An 18925-nucleotide genomic window follows, 5' to 3' on the forward strand; every position below is an offset into this window, starting at 1 on the left:
GAGTGAATGAAGACTCAAGTTATCTGACGTCACTTAGTTCTTTAACTAAGCCGTCCATTTAAAATAGATGAATGGTTGAAAGAAAAATAAGAAAAAAAATGTGCAAACTAATATTAAATGTTCATTACATTTTTCTCTTAACCATTCATCATGTTCGATTGGATGGTAGAGATTAGATAGCTGGGTGACTCTAAAAAGCTAAAGTCACCATTCAATTTTTCATATATATGTAAAACCTTTGCCAATATGCTTTAAATTCATGCCATTCAAAGTTGCAAGTGCTTTGGTCACTTTGAATCATTTTGTAGTCGTTTTTTTTTAACATTTACATAAGGGGAAAGAAAGAGAGTGAACTATATATATATATATATATATATATACACTGAACCATGACTCCAACATTTATTTGTAGAATGGAAAACTGATGAGAGGTGTTCGATCTTGGCTAGGTGCATTCAATTCTTTTATATATATATATATATATACACACACACAAAATATCAAGAGAGAGATATTTGACACATGGGCAACTATTTGTTGGTCCTCATGTTTTGTTTGTTGGGAAGATTCCTTCCTCCAATTTCCAAAGTTCTTAATTTTGGAGCCATGTGCTTCTTACATGTGTGTGTGTGTCTCTCTCTAACACAAAGCGACATTCACTAAACCATGCCCAGTACTGGGTTTTCTTTTGTTCTCCGCTTTTTGAGAAAAAGAGTGTGTGTATGTGTATGTATATGTATGTGCGATGCACAAAACAGGTGCAAGTTGGTTGGGCCGAACGCATGTTTAGCCCTGACCTTGGCATGACATGTGTCTCTAAGTGAATTGTAGCATTATTCGGACAAATCTTTTTAAAATATATATTTTAAAAATTTCAAAAACACCACATTCTTGGTTCAGAAAACTGCAATGTTCTTATGTTTTGATTGTTAAATCTAAACATCTATAATTATATTAGGTTTCTTGCAACAGTAACATGTGAATCACGTGTTTTAGAAAAAAAAAACATAATTTTGTCTTCTTCAAGATTATAAGAGGTGAAGAAGAGTTTGATATGTCACGTGCCTTTTTTTTTGGGAAATATTTTTATTTCAATGTGAGGGCACACGTGTCCATTTCTTTTATTTTTATTTATTTATTTATTTTTTAATTTGAAAAATACGAAAAAGATCTTTACTTTCTGGCATTCGTCGCCCTTAATTTCTTTCACTGAAATATCAAGGATGCATTATATCTACAAATGTTAGATGTTAATTCGAAACTTTATAGATTACAAGGCTTTGTCTGCTTCAAATAGGGACAAAATGTGAAATCTCCATTATGGGATCACAATTTTGTCATAATCTCATACATAAGCTTCGTGTATTTAATTTTTTTTTTCATTGACTTCAACTTTTGTGATAGTAGAACAGTTAAAATAACTGACTGCCGTTAAAATAAGTGCCTTGAACTTTTGTTAAAATAGCCTTTAAAATGAAAGAAACGACGGAACTCTTTTTTTATTTGTAAAAAAGTGAAATAATGAATATACGCAAGTTGCAACGAAAGACTTGATTTAAGTTGTGGTAATCATTTTTTTGGCAATCACAAGAGGAAAATAAAAAGCATAGGCATGTATTGAAAATTAAAGCTAAAATCAAGGGGTTTTAAGTAACTTTTTTTTTTGTTGAAGTAGGGATATCAATGGATTAGATTAAGATTGAATATCCAGCCAAACTGATAAAAGAGTCAGACATAAATAACATATAACTTAAAAAAAGAAAGGAACATATGACCGGATTCAGATTCAAAATTGGTTCTAGTGATCAGATTCGATTTGAATTCAGATTTACTTTCAAATAAATTTTCCATATACGATATGCACACATTTTGAAAATTAGTTCTTAATATGTAATATGTAAGATTAAGTTGTAATCTAAAAGTCGGTTTTGGATTTAGATGTAAACATAAAAGTTGGGATTTGGTCAAATTTAGGTTGTAAATTTAAAAATCAGGTTCAGATAATAAAAAAAAAATTCTTCTTTCATATCTCGGTTGTGTATCTAAAGTTGGTTTTGGATTTAGATGTAAACATAAACAAAAAAAATTGGATTGTGAATTTAAATATGAATATTAGAAAGTCATCAGACAATACAAATACAATCGAATCTATTGATATCTCTATCCATTCACAGGAAGTCCATAGATGGGTTTCTTGGTGATCTAAGCAGCAATGAAGCGCCACTAAAACATGGAAGTGCTGTGTTCGGAAACTCTTATTTAATAAAATAATGAGCAAGCGGCAAGGAATTAAAAAAAGTCACGGAATGCATTTGGCGGCGGAGCAATCAAGCGCCACCCAAAATTTTAGGGACTTGACAAAAAACTGGCCGATTTTAGATCTCAATAATAAATATAAAATATAATTGGTGCCTGAAAGTATGCACTTGCTGTCGATTTTCGATTCCTCAGGCCCGGAAAACTCTGAACCCATTCATGGAAGCTGGTCCTTTCGTGGCTTATAATTAGCAAAAAAAAAGAAAAGAAAAATTGTCAATTTCATCGGCATGTTCCAGAACGGAAAGTACCAAAAGATTTATAATTATATAATCGAAGGCTCTTCGCAAAATCTCGAACTTTATGTCCCTTTGAAAATGAAGGAATGCAATCCTGCATCTAAATGTTTTTGTTAAATCAATGGCGATGAGAAGGGAAGAGCAGAAAGCTGGGGGCTTCCTTTCCTCACTATGGGAAACACAGTTTTATTGTTACTGTACCGACGACAGTACGGTGCTGACGACAAGTCCCCACCATGCACACAAGAGAGAGTAAATGGAGGGGACGCCTCCATTAGCTGGTTCGCCCAGTGAAGCTCTCGCTTTTGAAGCAACTGTTGCTGCAAATTTTTGGTCCCACCGGCAAGCAATGAACCTAGAGAGAGAGAGAGAGAGAGAGAGAGAGAGAGAGAGAGAGAGAGAGAGCTCTCATCTATCAGCAGACGTCGACATGATGAACAGTGCCAACTGTCTGTCTTTTCTCATCTTTTCTCCGTTTCTTCCTTTTTCGGGTTTTTTTGTTTGTTTAGGTTTTCTTGCAGCAGGAGGAAGGAGGAAGCAGCAGCCGCAGTAGAGAGAGAGAGAGAGAGAGAGAGAGAGAGAGGCGGGAGGAAGAGGCCAACTTGACAAGCAATCTTCTGATGGGTTCTGATATTCTTGTTGTTGACTGGAAATGCAAGTCATGATGATGATGATGGTGATGATCTGCCATTGTTGATGGAGGGGCTGAGCCTGAGCTTCAAGTGGTACAGTGGCAGGGGCCTGGCGAACACAGGAATCAGATGAACACGTCTCTCTTCCTCTTGGATTGCTTCTGCCGTGTTCTCACCAGCAACCGCGTAGTAGCTAGCCAGGAAACATGCAAGTTGCCTGCATGCACCTACACACACATATGCAATTATAATAATAATAATAAATAATATGATAGAACATGTGTATTCACAAACACAGATTTTTTTTTGAAAATCAGGTCAAATTAAAGTTTCTAAATTTTGATTAGAGCTGAAATATTATTTTTTAAAATTTTTATATAAAATAAGTGAAATTATTTAAAATTTACATATAATTTACAAAAAAAACTTTTTTTGAGGTGGAGCTATGGCCCAAGCGGGCCCTACCTTGGCTTTGCTCCTGTGTGTACCCAATTATTGGGTTTGGCCGGATGAATCCTCCGGCCTCTTAGAGCACTAGCTTCAACGGGATGAGAGAGGATCAAGGAAACCACATTTTTCCTAATTAGAGAGAGTTGGTGAAGCAAGTTGAACATTCCAATTCATTGTTGGATTTAAATTTTGGGAAAGGGATAAGAGTTTGGTTATCTATTTAGTTCACAGATATGCATGAGATTTAGTAGGATCAATTTTCTAAGTGGGTCAAACAGGTTACTGATTAAGATTATATAGAAACCAAACCTGAATCAAACGCAAGTTGGATGGAGTTAGTTAAGATTAAATAGAAATCAAACCTAGGAATTGATCAATTTAAAAAAATGGAAAGGAAACAACTTGTACAGCTCTAAAATTTCAATATTGATCTAAAATTTATGAACATGTCAATATTGATCTAAAATTTCAACAATTACATGGTTTAGGATATCTTATCTACATCCAAATGCAGTTGATCAAACGAAACGTTACTTTAGAACTGAAACGATGACATAATTGTCGGTAAGATTCCGGAAAAATAGCTTAATAAAATACTTTTCAATTGCAAGTTCACGTAAAAAATATTACAAATATATTTAAATAAAAAAAAAACCTTGTTCGTTCTGGTTGCACATCTTGAGTGATCTATGCAAGCAAGGAAGTGTTCGTATTGGCTCAACTGCTTCTTGCTTTATTTTTCAGCTTTTGATTCTCTAGTCCTGCTTTTGACCAAAAAAAGGGGTCAAATTAATGACTATTTATTCATTAAATTAGTCTAAGGATCATCAACGTGTTTCATTCATGAAAAAAAAATCGAATTGACGAATTATAAATATATATATATTAAAAAAATCATTATAGTTAAGGTATTTTGTTGATCTAAAAAAAACATATATTTAATATTACTAATAGACAATGGTTTTGTATTTTCAAAAGCAGACGAACGGTTGAACCTACTCTGCCCATGTTCATCTTAATTTTAAGCGATATAAAAGCGTAACATGAACGCTTATAAGGCTTTAACATATTTTTTTAGTAAGTGTGAACTAAGAACTTTCATCAATTGGGATATTATCTTTATAAGTGTGAATTTATGACAAACGGCTCGTAAGTATAATCAATTCTTGTGTTTGAATCTGCACATTCGAATCGACTTTGCCCCTTTTAATACTACTAATCTTCTAAATTTCATGGATTTTTAATTATTTTAAACAAAAAACATATTTGTAGTCAACCTGATTTACGAACGATTCTGATGTGGATATAATTAGGTCTGCACAACCAGTCGAGCCAACTCAGGTTCGACTTGAACTCGCTCGAAAAAACTCGGCGTCTCCTCAACTTACAATGATACTCGAAACGATAAACGAGTTGGGTTTGAGTTTCAGAAACTCAACTCATTTAACTTCGACTCGATTCATTATATATAATATTATGAAAACCGTTTTCACATGTTACACGAGTTAAATGAGTTACATGAGTTGAACAAGTTAATGCTTACACGAGTTAACGCCTAAACGAGTTAAATGAGTTAAACGGGTCGAGTTCGAGCTTGAGTCAAGTTTGAGCCGAGCCCAAGTTTTTTGAGCCGAGTCGAGTTCAAGCTGCCAAGTTCGGGTTCGACTCGGCTTGTGTGCAGCCCTAGATACAATTCATCATCCTTATGCCTACCAAAGCTGTTTTTGATAAGACCGTTCAAGTTCAACTACCACATCATCATTGAATATTAGACTAGATTGAATGCGGCCAAAGTGACACAAGACTTGTGCTTCAAGAAACATAGCGTAGATGGTTGAGCTAGCGGTGGGACGTGATACCTAATTGACTACTTTTGACTATGCAAGCCAAAGGCTTCAAGGTTTCGACTTCTTTTGTCAGACAGACAAGTGAGTTGTAATCCTCTTCTTCACCACATCACTTTTAGAAAAAAAAAAATATTTTCATTATTTTTTGCAGTTTTTTATAAATAAATTGTGATTTAATTTTACTTATAAAAAAGATTTAAAAATTTGAAATCGAGAAAATAAAGGGGAAGGTCAGCAGATGTGCATGTATGAGTACATGTGCAAAAGAAATGGCATCAAATTTCTAACGGTTTGTTTTGGTGGACTCCCTCACAAAAAAAAAAAAAAAAAAAAAGGACCACAGTTATAACTTTCCTGCCTGGAAGGGAATGTGGAGCCCGCAGATGGCTGGCTGATCCCAGATGCATCACTGACTTGTCAGCCACTCCCCGCCTATGTGCGAGCGACAAACTTCACCTTCCTCTCCTCCTCTCTCTTTTTCTTTCCGGCGACAAAATATCGGGAAAAGAAAATCCCCTGAAAACTATTATCCGTCTCAACCACGGGGAAGAAGAAAACCGACCCCCAATCTTCGGCAGTGATTTTGCTGAATGCCGAAAATGCCCCGGTCGGCCAGGACCTGCCCTTCAATGATTGGCCGCGGTGCTGACAGGAGGAAAAGGACAAAAGGGTCCTTGTGGGGGGGAGGGGTTCGCCCGATGCCACTGCCTGCCGGAGCAACAAAAACTTTTCGGAATTTGGGCTTCACGGAAAAGTTATTATTATTTATCGTCTTTTTTTGTTTTTAGAATTATTGGTTCTAGAGAGAGAAAGATGTGTGGAGGCAGGGGAGGCGTGGGGCCCGCGTGTCGAGGGTATATTAGGACAGGAGGAGTGGGTCCCAGCGTCCGGTCCGTCTGGCCCCGACCCTGTCCGCCTTCCCGCGAAAAATGGGAACCAACTCAAACGCTTCCCCTTACAAGGTAGGTATGTTATCGAAGATCGTAATATCTAGAATTAAAAGAGGAAACTTACCAAGGATCACAAAGTATTTCCATCATAAACTTAGGGCGATTCGAAGGCATTAATCTTTGTGAAGAATGTGCGTTAACTACGGGAAGGACAATAAATAGGGGATCGAGTACAGGGGGATTGGGGTGTCTCTGCGTTGGGCATGAAGCCGTGACACCTCATTCCGATATTCCCATTTCTTATTAAAGCCACCGGAAAAAGGGAACTCGGATGAACTGAGATTTGCAGCCACCGGAAGAGAGAGAGTGGTGGGCCCGCTTTCAATCTTGTCCTGTGGTTTTCCTGATCCAACGGCAGCAGGTGCTCCGGCTCCTTGTTTAACGTGCACGAAAGCCACCACTCCTCGCCCCCAACTATATTACCTCTTCCTTTTATATATTATATTAAGGCAGACGTTGTACCTCGCAGTTTATGCCTAGTTGAGCTACGTAGCTCGACGGCGGTCCCAACGGCGCCGGCCTTGCTCTTTCCTCTCCCCTTCTCCGTCTCCTTCTATAAGTAGCCCCTCCGCCTCCCGCTCTCTCTACTTCTCCCCCTCCCCCACAACATCAATTCTTCTGCTGGTGAGAGAGCGGAAGCAGTAGTCAGCGGCTCGGCATTGGCCAGACCAAAGACAGAAGGGTGTAGATTCTGTAGAACTTCGGCTCCCTGCTTCTCTCTGTTTACTTGTGTCTGTTTCTTTGGGGAGGGAGATGGGGGAGGTGTTCTTCTTGTGGGTGGTGGTGGTTCTGATGGGGTTGGGGGTGGGGTTGGTGAAGGCGTGGGCGGTGGTGTGGTGGCGGCCGCGGATGATAGAAGCCCACTTCGGGAAGCAGGGGGTGAGGGGTCCTCCCTACCGGCCGTTCGTCGGCAACGTCCGGGAGATGGTCTCCATCATGCTTCACGCCTCCGCCCTCCCCATGCCCCTCTCCCACAACATCCTTCCCAGAGTCCTCTCCTTCTACCATCACTGGAAGAAGATCTACGGTACTCTTCTCCCTTTCTCTCTCTCTCTCTCTTTGTTCCTCTCTCTAGATGTGGGTCGTATCTTTTGTGCTTTTCCTGTTGTATTGGCTTGTCTCTTTTCAATTCCTTTTTCTTGTTATCAAGGTTTTCACGGTGACAGCTCGTACTTCCCCCTGTTTCTTTTTTACTCTTTCTCTGTACCGATTGTCTTTTCCTTCTTTTTTTTCCATCTGCTCTGCACAGTTTTAATGGCTCTGTCTCTCTCTCGCCTTCTATTGGGATAACCGATCTGGAGATGGAACGTTTGCGCAGGTGGCACGTTTCTGATATGGTTCGGGCCAACGCCGAGGCTGGCCGTCGCCGACCCCGAGCTCATCCGCGAGATTTTCTTCTCCAAATCGGAGCTCTACGAGAAGTACGAGTCCGACCCTCTGGTTCGCCAGCTCGAAGGCAATGGTCTCCTCAGCCTCAAGGGAGAAAAGTGGGCTGCCCACCGTCGGATCATCGCCCCAACCTTCCATATGGAAAACCTCAAGGTATTCCCCCTACCCTTTCTCGCTTTTCTTCTTCTTTTTCCTCTTCCGCCTTAACCTCTCGTCTTTTCTCCCAGGCGCTGATTCCGGCGATCGGGCAGGCGGTCGTGCAAATGGTTGAGGAATGGGAGCGGGAGTCTCCGGAATCGGATTCGGGCGAGAGAGACATCGACGTCTCGGATCGTTTCCAGAGGCTGACGGGGGAAGTCATCACCAGAAGCCTGTTCGGAGCGAGTAGCTACGAAGATGGCAAGGAAGTCTTCAGGCTTCAGAGCCAGCAGATGACGTTCGCCGCAGAGTCCTTCAACAAGGTCATGCTGCCCGGATACAGGTACCCATCTAAATTTAAATTGTTCCGATGAGAGAGAGAAAGGGAGAACTGAGAGGAATCCCCGGCTGAGCAGACGAACATTGTCTCAGATTCCTGCCGACGAAGCTCAACGCTCTGTCCCGGCGGCTCAACAGAGACGTCAAGAAATCGCTGGCGGCGTTAATACAGAAGAAGTACGCGGCCATCAAGCAGCCGGGGAGGAACGACCCTGAGCTCAGCCAGGAAGATGACCTGCTGGGGAGGATGATAGCGGCCAGCGAGCGGTCCGCCACTCTGTCGCCGGACAGCGGAAACGGCGGCGCCGCCGGCGCTAGGTTCACGGCGGATGACATCGTGGAGGAGTGCAAGGCCTTCTTCTTCGCAGGCAAGCAGACGACGTCCAACATGCTGACGTGGACGACAGTGTTGCTGGCCATGCACCCCGACTGGCAGGAGGCGGCACGTGCCGAGGTCCTCCAGCACTGCGGCTCACGTGCCGTCCCCACTAAGGACTCCATACACAAGCTCAAGACGGTATATATGGCATATCCCCGCCCTACCCTCTTCTTTCTTTTCATTTCCAAAATTAATTTTAAAATTTCATAGAAAATACAATGTACAATATTACAATTTCTAATTTAACAAAAACTTTAAATTTCTTCTCGAGTAAGACGAATTGGGAAGAGTTCTCAATTTCATCAGGAGAGTTTTTTTTTTTTTTTTTTTTGAAAACCCCAAAGGGGAAAATAAGATAGGGGCCGATTGAAGGGTAGTTTTGTCATTTGTGTGGAACAGCAGTTCGTTATCGCTCCCCCACCTCAAGTACGCGATGGAAGAGGAATGCCGGGCTGCAGCTGGAAGGGCGTTTTCGTCAATCCGTTAAATGCTTTTATTACTTAGTTTAAAAACCTTAGATCCGACGTACACAAAATTCCAAGTATTTAAGAAATCGTTAATTTTTGTGGTACCCGAAAGAAATAATGCGGTTGAATAATGACTAAAACGCCCTTGAGTCCAGGGGGCCCCTAAAGCAAAACAAAACAAAAAGAAAGCTCTCGTTTTTATCACGTTTTTTTAGCAAAGCAGCCGTTACATCATCCGGTTGCGCCGGAATTACCCAGCTGTCCCTGAGTCCGTCTGAAAATGACAGTACCCTCGCCTCTGCTGCCCGGCTCACATTTCACTTCGGTGTTCCTGTTCTTTGTTTGGACGCAGATAAGCATGATCCTGAACGAGTCGATGAGGTTGTACCCACCCGCGGTGGCGGCGATACGCCGGGCCAAGTCCGACGCTATGCTCGGCGGCTACCGGATTCCGGCCGGCACGGAGCTCCTCATTCCGATACTGGCTGTCCACCACGACCCGAGGCTGTGGGGGAACGACGCGACCGAGTTCAACCCCGGGCGGTTCGCGGACGGAGTGGCGCGGGCGGCGAAGCACCCGATGGCTTTCCTTCCATTCGGGCTGGGGCCCAGGACGTGCGTCGGCCAGAACCTGGCCCTTCTTCAGGCCAAGATCGTGCTCGCTGTCATCCTCCAGCGCTTCTCCTTCCGGCTCTCCCCTTCCTATAGGCACTCCCCGTCTGTGCTCATGCTGCTTTACCCGCAACACGGTGCTCCAATCTCCTTTAAGCCGTTGGAGCCTAGCCATGGCAGCCGCCGCCGTTCCTCGTAGCATCTCCGCCGCCATGATCTGCTCTTCTTTCTCCTGTCTTCTCCTTTTCCTGTATGTAGTCCAATACGTACAATTTTTTTTTGTTTTGTATACGACCTTGTAATTTTCGAGAAAATGTTTTCTACAGTAATGAATGAATTCATAAACCGTTGGGTGCCAACATCTTCAACTAGATTGTCTTTGTTCATTTGTGGGTTAAAGATTTAAATGCCGGATTGTTTTGTTAATCGACAAGTGGTTGCCTGCTTGGCCTCAGCTTACTCACAGAGAAGATTACTCACAGAGAAGATACGGGCAATGAAGAATTTGGATAAAGATGTGCTCCTGTTTCTTGTTACCAGAAAAATTGAATCAAAATTGGGCACGACAGTTTGGATTAGGAAGATGAGAGTTTGAAGCCACCAGCTAAATCTTGCTCTATATCCTTAGATCTGTCATTAACACCACTAACTTCAGGCTACCAACAAACCATCACATGATTGAATGCACCGATTCATGTGAATATAACAGGGCGCCATGAATTTTGCAGGCAAGCAGCAGATCATTCTGCCTAATAACCGGCAGGGTGTGAAAAGAGATTCTCCAAAAACCCAAAATCGTCTTGCATCAGATCCTGGCAAATCCAAATCCCCTGCACCACAATCTCCTTGTTAAAGAAACAACTACCATTTCTCCGTCGGAAGCTCAATATTCCCAAGACTGCTGAGTACTGTAAGTCATTAATAATTAGTCCATGTATAAAAAAGACGGCAACAACCATGCTGCTCCTTTTAAAAAAACGACATTATTGTCATTCTTTTGTACTCCAAGAACCTTCTCAGAGATGCAAAGTCCACCTACTGGGTCCGGCGCCCTCTGACCGGCGGGCGACTTCGCCGGCCCCACTGCTCTGTTGGGTCCCACCTCACATTATCAAAGATGTTTTGGCAGCAAACGCAAGCATCTCATTGGCACATAATTGTTAGTTTCTCAGGGAGAGGAGATCAGTCATCTCTCCACACCTTGCATGCATGTAAAAAATCCGCGACCGAAAAGCAGAGCATGAAGAAACAAAACCATGACGCAGTTCTGATGAAAGAGAGATGAGTTCTCAGAAGCAGGAAAACATGGCGTACTGAAAACTTCAAAAGATGAGAGAGAGAGAGAGAGAAAAGACATGCCAATCTCATTCTCCCGCAAAAGATACCGCAAAAAAAGGACACAAATCATTTTTCTGCCCCAGGAATTATTGCTGAATCTTGCCGTCCAAATGGAGCCACCGTTTAAAATATCTACAAATGGGCACTAAAGCCAAGTGAATTCTGTCACAAACCATTTATTGGATTTTGTTTTGTTATCGGCTGCCATGTTTCAATTCCCCTGTCCACACTCTTCTTCTTGCTCCATGTTCAAAATAAAGTTTCGAGTTTCATGTTGGTAGCTTCTTAGCATAATTTATGCAGTCTCGCATTTAAAGGGCACCACAGTTAGTTGAATGATCAAATTTTTTATGTGATTAGGTATCTAGAAAGATATTTTAACATAACTCTGGTACATTTTCGGGCATTTATGTCCCTTCCTGCAAGTTGGTTTATTTATAGCAGTTGCATTCCTCTACTCAAATCTCAATAATGGTGTCACTATCTCGATCGGGGTGAGAGACATGTTTGTTGGTTTAATCGTTGATCTTGCAACCATGCAAAGTTAGACAGAAGAGCTCCCTTGAACTCTAAGAGCCGTCGCCCATGCTCCTGCTCTGAGAAAACGGGAGAAGAAACCTTGTCCAAGGCTTGGATCGAGTTTTCAACAAGTGGGTATATCTTATTGGTAGCTAGCATTTATATGTCAAATGCATGTACCATAGAAAGTTTTTGGTGAACAAAGATGAAATCCTGTCCTATGGCCCCTCCGCTACTCCTAGGGTTTAGAGCTACTTCGGTGTTGAGTTGGGTCCCATGCCGCAGATTAGTTAGCCAATGCTTTCCCACATTGGCATAATGGGTGGTTGGAGCCCATGCTATTTTAACAAGCTACGTGCTTCCTACCAATCACTAGCGGAAGTCGGTGTGTCCCCACTTTTCGGTGTGATGTAAAGCGTAACATTTGGAGATAGACATATGAAACATTTTTTTTTCTCTTTTATTTTTTTTAATGACTACAACCCCTGAAACCTCTAAGGGTTGGCGCACTAGCTTGGCTCAATGGTTGCATATGACTATTACATAGCCAACTTAAATACTTGTTGATTTCTTGCACTATCCAACGTAACTCTGGATCCTAAAGACAAAGAGAAGGAACATGACGACCCTTTAAAAGGAGAAACCCTAGGGAGCAATACCTTAGGGTGAGTTGCTATAAATATTATCTATTAGCGTCATTAAATGTTGTCGCTATAGCTCATAGATTGGTCACGCAGGCAAGACTAGAAGGCATTTCCCTTCTCAACCATGAGAAAAGCCGTCATTAAATGTTGTCGCTATAGCTCATAGATTGGTCACGCAGGCAAGACTAGAAGGCATTTCCCTTCTCAACCATGAGAAAAGCAGCAGAGTTTAGTTACAAGTACCGGGAAGCGGCGTCGTTATATGTGCCGACAGTGACAATATTGCCTTGATCTGCCACCATCTAATGATCAGTGATTCTGCTTCATCTTTCACATCTTTTCCCATGCTCATAGAACATCATTTCATGTCAATTACTCGCAAATTAGTAACAATTTGCTCACAGATTGTACTATTGTGGATCAAAAGCCTGTTTCGATCTTTCAACGGGTTTTCAGCAGCATTGTACAGACGTGTAAAAGGCTATAAGCCTCTAGCTAGGCCCTTCTTTCTTCTCTCAAACACTTAAAAGGGGAGATTCTTTGCGTTGATAATTGCTCAGTTTTTGTTGTCACATCAGGTCCGCACCATCTTTTGAAAGAAGGAGACCTCCCGTCAGCATCATGAAAGCACTAGAGACGATGACAAGATGGAGTATGATGATATTGCCAAGCGTCTCTTTTGGGTGTTGGCCGGCCGGCATGCCCATATTGAGGCAGGTGAGAATATCTCCGGGAAATCTTCACACTGTGAAGCACATGCCTCTTCAATTTAACGGGGAAGCGATCCCTTGGGGAGGGGAAACCTGGCCTAGCTGATTTAACTTGTCATAGCTGTGGCTAGCTCTGTATGGTAGAACTCAACGGACCTTGGCTCTAGAGGCGGAGACCCATATGAGCCAGAGGGCAGGTAAGACAAGACGAGAGGACCAACAAGTTTTATCTATGGAGGCACTGCCCATGCAACTGCTACAATGGATCTAGTTGCTAGTTCAACTAATTTTTTGTTCGTTCAACCATTGCGGGTTGCCTGGAGTTTTAGTTAATTAAGTGTAAATCATTGTGCAACTATATTTGTGATTTTGATTCTTTATCCTTCTGTTGCTTCGAATGGTTGAATTTGGCTCTGATACTAATTTTAAATAGGCCTGCATGCATGTTCAATCCCACTAAGTGATCTTATTGTGTAATCTTAATTTAGTAATATTTTTCACGCACTAAGCCAATTGGGATGGACCATATTTGGGTTAGCTTTGTTTTAGGTTGTTATAGTCTGCACAACAAGTCGTGCCAACTAGGGTTCGACTCGAATTTGCTCGAAAAAACTCATATCGAGCTCAACCTTCTCATAAATAAATTGAGTTCGAGTTTAAATTTACAGTCAAAATGTTAAACGAATTGAGTTCGAGTTGTACAGACTCGACTTATTTAAACTCGGCTCGGCTCGCTCAACTCAACTACGTTAAAACAGTTCATCATAGTTGAGCTAGTTAAATGAGTCAATGAGTTAAACAAGTTGACGAATTAGACAAGTTAATAGAAACTAGGTAGCTTAACTGAAGCAAGTTAAACGAGTTAAGCAAGTCGAGCTCGAGCTTGTTGCTATACAATCATGTTCAGCTCGAGTTTGTTCTATGGAGTTCAACACAAGTTTCAGCCGAGATCAAGTTTTTTGAGTTGGCTCGTGTGTAGCCCTAGTTGTATAGTTGTATTGCTTTCGTATTCAAGAAAATAAATGCATTATTCATCAACATGCGACAAAGGCAGCATACAAATCCAATGGCATAATCTAGTTGTTGCTGACCTAATTGTGGTCAGCCAAACAATATAATCGCTTATTCACACATGTATACCGTGGAGTTAGTGGATCAAATTTTAAATAAAGATATCTGCAGTAGATTTCATAGATTTCACGGATAAGAAAGTGACCTCGTCTATCCATCAAGTGAGAAAAGATTATAGTTGAAAATCTTCTCCGATTCTTCCCTTTACGTTAAGGATTACCATGCTCGCACTCGAGTCAAAATTGAATAAAGTAAACCTCCAACTTGCAATTAACAAATGCACATTACGGATTCACAAACGTTGATAATGATTAGAAAGTCACTGATCACGGCATAATTGAGTTGAAAATGATCACGCACTTACGAGAAAATGTGCAACGAAAAGATCAAATTATAAAACCAACAATGTTTTTAACAGGCACAAAATTGTCGGGACTTGCCAAAAGATGCACTACAAGAAGATGGAAATGCCAATACGCCAATTTGTTAATAAAAGAAAGATCGCAATTTTGTTTGCAAGATTTGATTTGATAAACTGCATATACACCTATCCACATAAAGAGCATATTCCATACAACTAAATAATAGATTGAGTGGAAGAAGATTAGTAGGGACAAAGCTAAGATATGAAAAAAAAAGCATCATTTGTAGATCGTTTGACCTAAAGGGCCTATGCCCACATAAGAAAAAGATAAACTCTCTTTCTCTTATTTTCATTCCTCCACTACATCACAGAGTTAGACAAGTCAACTTCTTAAAAAATATAGAGAAGATGGAGTTCTTTGAATGAAGATATCAAGGATAGGAGTGCGCTTTGTTATAAATTTTGCCGAAGTTGGCAACCCTCGTCAACATGGCTGACTAAGATAAGGGACTTAGATGAATGCCATCAAATCAAATAATAGTGAGTTTTGGACGTTATAATTTGTATAAGCCTTAGCCACATGATGCTCATGCATGCATCGGTCCAACAAACAAGCAAAATGAACCTAACATGCATGTCGTGTTTAAATGTAGCTTCCTAAAGACATTAATTGATAAGAAGAGCAATGTATTCTGGTAGCACATGTTTTAGGAGGACCATGTTCTTAAGTTAGAAGGCATATTGTGATTTATACATAAGCACACTATTTTTCTTAGGACAAGAACATGATGCTCTTTAACTATGTGTTCAATAATCCTATGCTTTAAAATATTATGCAAAATTTTGTACTAAAGTCTTCTGACCAAAGTACTTCTGGAAATTAAGATAACTGAAAAACCTTCTTGTTGATGTCCACAGTCAATTCTGCTTGATAAGCTAGCTGCTCATTCCGCAGCTTTCCAACTGACAGATTTTTCACACTAAGAACCTGAAAATGATGAGGGATGAAAACTCTAACTGGTTCACAATGTGTGCTATATGGTCTTTTCACCAACTCTAAACTATATGGAAGAGTGGAACATATGAAAGATGGTAAAAGTACTTGAACAGTGGCATACCCAGGAAAAGCTAGGCAGTGGGTGAGCAGGGAAAGCAATATGTTGCCTAATAAGGGATGAGGAAAAATGTACTCTTAGCCATTACTACCCTACCACATCATGTATCATCTTTTGCATGCCTTCCATTTGCACTACCTAGAGCCTTCACATCAGCTGCATTCTACACATCACATCATGTCATCAACTCCAATGTTCCACCCATTTTCTCTAGTCATATCATCATTTTGTTGAATACCATAATTGGCCCTTGCCCTCATTGATTTGTGAGTTCATGTCAGTGAAATCACATTGCTTTTATATTTCTTTATTGGCAAGCTGGAATTAGCTAGACTCCCACTAATGGCCTAAACAGGAGAATACAAGCAACTTGTGAGCTCTCTCTCTTTCTCTACTACCCAACTGTTTATTGAATTCTTTTCTTGGAAAAGTGCTCTTCTTAACAGGATTTGATGAAATTTATGGCATACTCCACCCATATAATTTCTTCCAAGTGAAATCGAGATATAGCAAGCAATAGCTGAAGATTTTGAAACGGAAAGAGATTAAGAAGCAAAAAAAAACCAGTGGAAGCCATCTTTTGGTAATTGCGGCCGGAGAATCCTCTCTGGCCGGTAGGTCCTACTGGTCGGAGAAGCATTAATGTGCAGGCCAACTAATTATTCCGGCGACTTTTGGAGCAAGCAGATAATTTGATTTCTGGGAGCCCAAACTATTTATCCTTACTTTTTGATGATTGGTGACATAAAACGGTTCAAGCATGGGGTCCATAATTAATTTCGTCAAACTAGTTCATGGAAGCTAGTTATCAAGGTGATCAAGCAGACTTTGTCCCAACCAAGTCCTAGACAAAAGCATGTCTCCTACTTGTTTGATTTGATAAGGCAAATTGTGCTTTCAAAAGAAAAACGGCTGCATTTAATAAAACCCGGACATGAGAGTATGGGTCCAAAGTTTTGGTTTTTCTGAAAACCATAATCCGCAATTGAGGGGCACCAATATGTAAATAAAATAAATGCAGGCTCGTGTGGGCAATTGGGCGCCCCACAAGCCTAGCTGCACCTAGGTCCACAAAAAATCATTCGTTGTGCATTGTGATTGATTATTGGTAGTGAAGCATGAGCAGACAAGCCAAGGATGAAACACCCTCTCTCGCTTTCTCTCTTATAAATTCGATCCCATGAAGTTTTTAACAGTTTAACGTCATATCCTTCTTTTTAATTGATCTTTTCTTTATATATATAGTCTTTTGCATTTATGCATACTACGGAAATTCATGAAAAAATAAACTGATAGAGACATGCATAAGAAGACAGTACATGACAATAATCAGTAGGTGCAAAAGCCCATACGCGCAAAGGCCAAATTCTGCTGCCTGGCTGGCTCTCTCTCTCTCTCTCTCTCAAGAGCTGACAACATACGGTAATGATCTGTGGGTGTCTGTGCAGTCCATAAGCTCTGCTCGCTGTCGTTGAGCAAAGAATCCAAGCGGCACCTCTCTCTCTCTCTAAATCACTTACTGCTGCCTGCTCAAGATATGAAGCAGGAAGAGTGTCATAACAAGGTACTTTGGCACAATATGCCTGTCTCTTGCTTTGAGCACTGTCCTCTTCTTCTCTCTACATTGGCGCAAGATGCTCTCCTTTTAAAGAGGGGAGAGACTGTCACCGGCCGGCCGGCCGGCCGTAGCCTTGCCGATGCGTCACAGCGCATCACATCGAACAGAGGCTCTCACATTTTAGAGAAAGGAGAGCTCCTTCTTTCTCTCTAACAAACCTAACCAGAAGATGCTCCACATATCATATGCAGCCATATGTGCAGTCGTACGGGGCGATGTATATATGCCAACCTCCATCCATAATCTATTGTCCCCAAGATTTGCGGGTACACGCAAGTTTCGAGACAAGCAGTTAATTTTCTCTTTTTTCAAAAAATTATACTTGATTGACTTTTTTAAGAAAAAATTAATTAATAAAAGGCATATTTTGGCATTTTAGTGAATTGAATATAGTTGGTTGTAGTTGTGACCCTTTTTTTGGACAAATAATATAATTGGATAGTTACCATATAAATCTATGAACAAACGACCATATATAAAGTTTTAAACAAATAATCAACGGGGGTCTGACCTTTCAGGTGAGCGAAAGACTTATTACCAATCTATATAAAAAAAAAGAAGGCTGCCTTCCCCTCTCCTTCTATAAGCAGATGTGCCACGCCAACTTGGGGATCAGGGCTTGGTTCGAACTCGCTCATGTAAGATGGACTCGAACTTGATTCATTTAATAAATGAGTCGAGAGTCGAGTTCAAGTTTGAATTAAAACTCGAGTTATAAATTAAAACTGCATGATTTCGACTTATTTAAACTTGACTCGGCTTGTATCTTCCTTGTTTGCTAATCCAAAGGGCATATCAGTCAGTAGTTTTCATACCATTTTGTGGTTTTCATCTTCATTTTTTTTAAATAAGAATAAAGTGGCTTAAGCTTAAACAAGTTCACCTTGAGCTCCGACTTTCTTTATCGGGTCAAGCTTGAGCGAAGCAATATATGACTTGAGCTGAGCTTGGTGTTTGCTCAATGTACATCCCTACCCCTTCTGCTTGCTTCATGTATCATGGTTGCATTAATGCCTAGGGGAGGGTCATCACCTTAGGATCACACTTTCCCTTCAAGTTCAAGGGCATAGGAGAGTAACGCTCATAGGAATTGAACTGACGACACACCAGTAGCACGGAACAGGTTGCCGCAAAATCCAATCAATGGGCAGCTGGACTTCAAGTACTTCCAATAAAAATGTAATGGCAGAATGAGTTGTGGCAAGATCGCCGATTTGATTCAGTAACTCATTTTCACAACATTGACCAAAACATTCACTGAGGTCCACACAGTTTGAATGTCTTCACCAACTCTGTTCCTCACAGAATATGTGGGGTTTAACGCGTTGCTAGTTGTCCGACAGCCACGGCCAGTAACAGTCCGGCAGTGCCAACATCTTAAATTTGCCACCAAAAAGAAAAAAAGAAATTGAAAGCATCAGCGTGGTTTATTTGCAAAGACACTTCCCAGAAAAATAATGAGAATGTCATGGTCCATGTTTTGTCCCATTAAAACAGCCTCTGTCTCCATATTAAAACCGTGGAGCCCAGCTTCTAGCCACGGCCAAGCCTTTCTTCATCTCCCTTCGCTACAGAATGACACAGTCCAAAAATTATGTGTCATTCAAATAATATCGATACACAATCGATCGCTCCAAAGTTCTTCCTTTTTCATCCTAACATATTGTAAAATGCAATAATTGGATTATCTGTTATTTTGTATCTCTAAACCAGTTCTGCTCTCTCTCCCTCTCTCATCTATTTTGATTTGCATGTGCCTAGAAATTTTGGATGTATTCATTAATATAT

General features: G+C 41.0%; 1 protein-coding gene across 1 annotated transcript; it reads left to right on the forward strand.

Annotated features, from left to right (window-relative positions):
- The first annotated feature begins 6639 nt into the window (after nucleotides 1-6639).
- Nucleotides 6640-10117, forward strand: LOC116246021 (cytochrome P450 734A1-like). The gene is made up of 5 exons (XM_031617693.2): nucleotides 6640-7461; nucleotides 7753-7976; nucleotides 8051-8304; nucleotides 8394-8817; nucleotides 9499-10117. The coding sequence occupies exons 1-5, from the start codon at nucleotides 7188-7190 to the stop codon at nucleotides 9955-9957; spliced, it is 1635 nt and encodes a 544-aa protein (XP_031473553.1). The 5' UTR covers nucleotides 6640-7187; the 3' UTR covers nucleotides 9958-10117.
- Nucleotides 10118-18925: the final 8808 nt, after the last annotated feature.

This window comes from Nymphaea colorata, chromosome 1 (assembly GCF_008831285.2).
Source record: "Nymphaea colorata isolate Beijing-Zhang1983 chromosome 1, ASM883128v2, whole genome shotgun sequence".
Lineage (NCBI taxonomy): Eukaryota > Viridiplantae > Streptophyta > Magnoliopsida > Nymphaeales > Nymphaeaceae > Nymphaea > Nymphaea colorata.